The sequence below is a fragment of the Arachis ipaensis genome, chromosome B03 (assembly GCF_000816755.2).
Source record: "Arachis ipaensis cultivar K30076 chromosome B03, Araip1.1, whole genome shotgun sequence".
Taxonomy (NCBI): domain Eukaryota; kingdom Viridiplantae; phylum Streptophyta; class Magnoliopsida; order Fabales; family Fabaceae; genus Arachis; species Arachis ipaensis.
The window spans coordinates 9,526,283-9,531,979 of NC_029787.2; the positions used below are offsets into that span (position 1 = coordinate 9,526,283).

The 5,697-nt window shown below is 35.0% G+C and overlaps 1 protein-coding gene across 1 annotated transcript; it reads right to left on the minus strand.

Annotated features, from left to right (window-relative positions):
* LOC107634058 (endoglucanase 5) lies at nucleotides 251-5,553 on the minus strand. The gene is made up of 11 exons (XM_021118072.1): nucleotides 4,620-5,553; nucleotides 4,309-4,521; nucleotides 3,815-4,015; nucleotides 3,616-3,702; nucleotides 3,355-3,519; nucleotides 2,881-3,004; nucleotides 2,198-2,361; nucleotides 1,287-1,620; nucleotides 1,154-1,198; nucleotides 965-1,007; nucleotides 251-798 (listed from the first exon to the last, which is right to left on the minus strand). The coding sequence occupies exons 1-11, from the start codon at nucleotides 4,830-4,832 to the stop codon at nucleotides 507-509; spliced, it is 1,881 nt and encodes a 626-aa protein (XP_020973731.1). The 5' UTR covers nucleotides 4,833-5,553; the 3' UTR covers nucleotides 251-506.

Sequence of the window (5,697 nt, forward strand, 5' to 3'; positions counted from 1 at the left end):
AAACTAAACTGAGTTTTCATATAGAAAAAGTATAGGTTACTAATATATTATCTGCCAACTTATTACCTACAATAATTAATTATTATATTTTAAATACATATATAAAAAAACACATCCAGAAAATATATCTATAAAGACACTTCTATTAAACACAGTCATAAAAAGACATTTTTAGTAGACACATCCACAAAGACACTTCCATTAAACACCGTTATAAATAAGAGTTGGTAGAAGTTGACAGAAATACTGTAACGTAGCGGGGTTGTTTCATATATTGATTGCTTGTAATAGCAGACTATACATTTCAATATATATATATATATTTTTTACTTTGTGTAGTAAGGTAATGATCTGACAGGTTGATATTAAAAATTTACAATCATGGAAGTAGCAGAAGTTTAACAGTCAAATTACAAGTATAAAAAAAAGGAAAAAAGAAACCCTTAATATGGCCGCTTAGGATATCAAATGTACTTTATACTTCCAATCCTCTCTACCAAAAATGATCAATGGAAGCTTTGAACACTGATCTTTGCTTGTGGTCCTTCTTGAACATAAACAAACATACACTCTGAGTCAGGATTCAAGACATTGAGCCATTGTGGAAGTTCATAAATGTTCTTCTCATTTGTTGGAGATAGACCCCATATAGATCCTGAGAGATTCTCAATCACCAACTTGAGATCTGTTATTGGCTCCAAAGAAGTGTTCTTGATTATCACTCTGTGGCGGTAATAAGTTGTAGCCCCAACAGTCCATGAGCTAGTAATTGAGTGAAGGAACTCAATTGGTGCACCTGTAACATAACCTTATCATTCCTCATTCATTGTTTGCAATTAAAAAACCAACCATGCTATACAAAGATAAAGAATCCGTCACCAAATCAGTCGCTCATATAAAATACATTGAAAATGAATTAACCAATACATATGTTTATACACAAATACATGAAGTAACTAATTTGTTTATTAATTTAGACAATGATGTTTTCCATGAGCTTGTGGTATCTGTCAAGCCAATAGATGTTAGATTAATATAAATGACTATAAACATAAAAAAAAAGGTGAAGACTTAATTCTTTGATTTTGTCATAGTTTTATCATTCTTTTGTACAATGTTCTAATTCATCATCTATTTTGACTATGTTACTCACTTGGTGTTTTGTGGTGGGGAACTGATGATTCCTTATGGTAGTAACCTGTGACAATTAAGAAAAGTGCTTGGGGCTTTATAGAGGAATATGCAAACAATGAGTAGATTATTGCTTAGTGCAGAATATGCCTCACCTGAATTGCCATATAAACTCTGCAGTTTAGCAAAGATGCCTACAAGAGGAGCTGATCCTGAAAGCGTAGGCTCAGTTTGTTCATAATTTGATCTGTCATCAGAGAACTCATCATTTTTATCAGGACCACCCACAAGGGCACCATAGATTATGTTAGGATTCGGTTCGGCACGGTGATACCATGTCTCGAATCCTTGGATGCAGCCAACTTCAGACCTAATAGAAAAGATTGAAGCAATGGAAGCCCCTCTGTGGTGAACATGTACAGGATATTTTGGTCCAGATCCAACCAAGTAGCTCATACCCTCAGGGTTTTTGCCAAGGATGTAATCAGCCTGTGTCAACCAAATTCCAGAGTTTCAGTGGCAGAGTTAGCTGTGATATTGTTAATAGGACTTGAATGTTTTTGGTTCAATCAAGTAGTATTACAAAAAGTACAATTGTGTTACAAGGCCAGCAGAATTTATTATTTTCGACCAGCAGTTAGCTAACAAGTTTACAGATATCAAAAGAAAGTCCAAATGCACCAGCAAAGTGCTAGTATAAATATAAGAGTAAATGTCCTTTTCGGCCCCTAACCATTTGCCCGATTGACTTCCCATCTCCTAAGAAATCTAAATATCCAAATCGGTCCCTATCTACTTTGATATATGTAAGTTCCAGTCCCTGGTTAGGGACCGGAAAGGGCATTTACTCAAAGTAAATAAAGACTGGAATGTACATACATCAAAGTAGATAGGGACCGATTTGGATGTTTAGATTTCTCAGGGGTGGGAAGTCCATCGAACAAATGGTTAGGGACCGAAAATGGCATTTACTCTAAATATAATGAGTTTTTCTCAAACACGAATATAAGACATAACAGAACACTGGTAGGACAAAAATCCAATAGAATATAGTTATATGACATGCCTGTGATTTTGCAAAATTGAGGAGCTCCTGAGGCTGAACTTGTCCATCTGGACAAATAATCTGAGTTTTTGCATCTGATAGATACTTAGAGTAAGCAACCAAGAGAAATGCAGAAGAAGAAACATACTGCATGTTGTTCCATTCGCGCACGTATACTAGACCACCTATTAAGCAATGAATTCCATCAATAGAATGTATAAAAATCGCACCGCTTTTTAATTTTAGTGTTGTGGTTTTTTTATTTTTTTTAAATATGCAAATCCGAGGGTCAGAAAATTTTTTTTTTTATTTTAAAATTTTTTGAATATACAAATCTGTCTCTTAGATTTATGTTTAGTGCTGAAAATTTTTTTAAACATGCAAATCGGACCTCCAATTTGATTTACAATGAAAAAAATTTATTTCCACCCACAAATTTGAGGTTCCGTTTTCTTCTTGACCACAAATCGGACCTTAGGTTTTATACTCCAAACAAATCTGAGCCTCCGATTTGCGAATATTAGTTTTAAAAAAATTTCATCTCCATATCCATAAGAAACACACCACTTCTCCATAACTGGGCATAAGTCATAACACATTCTCGGTCTCCATAACTAAAAAAATTAGCTAAATGACTAAATCGCACACCTTATATGTACACATAAAGCAATAGTTAAAAATGATGTTACCCTTTAGTGACTAACCTGGAGTCTTCTGGACACTGTAACCATCATTCTTTTGCAAGGAAGCACAGGTAAAATAATCTGCCTTGGCTTGGTACTGCTTTAGTGTAGAGGCATATGAACCAGCCTTTCCTTCTAGTAACACCTGCAAATTGGATTCAACTATTTATTTGCATGTTTCTATTGAACTATAATTGGTACACACATTTGCATGTTAGAACTATCATAAAACAGCCCCTCACGCAAGAGTATTTTTTTTACAGTTTGAGTGAATTTTGCATAGGTTTTTTAAATTTTTTTTGTCTTATGCTGAAATATTTTTTTTCCAAGTCCAAGAAGGATCGGATTTTTTACCTTTTGGTCATAGAAGCTCTAATATAATGTCACGAAATCACTGTTCTAAAAACTTAAGCTAATAGAAAGAAATACATGAATAGTTATACATCTAACAAGAAGAAAATAGGGAAGGAAAAGATTATTCTAGTGGTTGATTACCTTCGACAAGAGGATTTGTACACCGGCATATTTATTGTCCCAAGAGAACTCCTTCACTGCCCAGCCAGTTCCACCCATGTACACAGCATTGTCCACTACATACTTTAGGTAGTATTCATCATCAGTTGCTTGATGCAACCATGCTGCAGCCCATAATAGTTCATCCTTCACATCAAAAGGTTATTTGATTTAGGCTTGTGCATTGTAAGACACAAATAGGACTATAAAGACAGAAAATAGAGAAAAAAATTGTTTACTCACTGAGTAACCGGAAGAAGTGTAGAATTGCTGAGCACTAGTTATGGAATCATCATATAGACCTCTGAACCTATCTGCAAATGTGAAGAGCTGCCACAAAATATATACAATAACATCAATAAAGCTCCTTTGATGATTGATCAAACAACTTTTAAATGTTGCATCTTGTATTCCTTTCAAGTGTATAAGTGATTTTGGTTACCTGTTTTGCATGAATTAGGAGAAGACTAGAGTAAGAAGAGTTGTAGGGCTTGAAGGCTATGGATGCTGCAGCCAATGCAGCTGCAGTTTCACCAGCAATATCAGAGCCAGGATGCTCTTCATCAACTTTATAGGCAGTTCTTGAAGTTGTCATGTCTTCAGCACGCTCCCAGCAATAGTGATCCGAGGCTCCATCCCCCACCTGAAATTCCCATGGCAAACCAAAATTCAAAAGCATGTAGTTGTCTTCGTGGAAAGTTGTTAGTTGAGAATCGTGAAATGATTTAACATGTTTGACTAAATTGTTATCTAATAGTTCTCAACTATGAATTTTACATGAAGACAACTGCATACGAGTCTTCACCTATAAACGATGCTATGAAATAATTGAAATAATAGTTTGATCTTAACAACAAAACTTGTGTTACAAGTAATTTAGCATCCAAAATTTTATAACCGAACAACAAACAATAGAAACTATCAGTAGCAGTTTACCTGTCCCCAAAGAACATTAGGCTGAGGATGTGCTTTGAGGAAGTAATCAGTTCCCCATTTAATGGCCCACAAAGTGTGTCCCATTTGGTTCAAGTCAGTGATCTCTTTTCTGAACTCAATGGCTCCCCATGCAAGCATTGTCACACTATATGCCATTGGCAGCCCAAACTTCACATGATCCCCAGCATCATAGTACCCTCCCACAAGGTCCACCTGAAAAACATAAACGACCATAATATAAAACATTTAACACAAACAAAATCCATAGTGGGGCTCAAAAATACTAAAATCATTTCATGGGGACAACTCACTCCTTGTGAAAGTCCATCATTGAGGCCAGAATCACCGCGCCACTTGACTCGCTGCTGAGGTGGCAATTTACCAGACCTTTGGGCTTCAAAGAACATCAAGCTCTTGTCAACAGCATCACCATAGTTGAAGCTTGAGGAGTAGGCTAAGCTTGCCCCTAAAAATAAGCCCAAGTGCAACAGTAGTAGTGTTATGATGCATAAAGAGATGTTCATGATGGTTAGAAATGAGAAAGAGAACTGCTGTGACCAAATGAATGAACCAACAATGTTTCTTTCTTGCTTGTACCCTTATGCATGCATTGCAAATACATGACAGTTTCTTATATATATAATATAACACAACAAAGAAGAAAGAAAGAAAGAAGAATCATTAATCAAGATCAAGGGATTTGAGGCTATGTTATGCTATGTGGTAGGCATCACGTTGTAGTTGGCGTTGACATTGGACTATGGACACTACACACTACGAAGAGGTTCTCACGTTTTGACGTGCCAACGTGCTTGTTAATAACCAAATATATAACACTGTTTCATCTCTAAACTATTTAGTATCTATGCCCCTGCCCTTCACATTGTTTAATCTGAACTTTACTTGGATATGGATATCATCATGCCAAATGTTTATATGTACTACTACTAGAATATAATATTTAATTCTATCCAATCATAGTATATATCACAAATTAAACACCATGTATGGTTTGACTATGTATATCCTTGGCTATGGATTTAGTCGCAACACAGAAAACAAATGAATGAAAAGTTGGTAGGTGTTTAGAAATGGAAAAGTCTCTCTAATATTTTTATGCGAAGTTGTAAACACCACAGATGGTAGAAACTCATGTGTAATCAATTTTACGTGAAGTTAATAATTGAGAGTCGATGTTCGTTAGATGAAAACTTAGTCAAATCAATCAAATCATTTAACGACTCTTAACTATCAACTTTACGTGAAGTTGAGTGCACATGGGTTTTCACAATTTTTTATTTCTTTTTTATAGACACTTTTTCATCCATTATCTACAAATTTTTTTATTCTTTTCATTTTTTAATTTCATGTTTAAAAATACGTTTATTT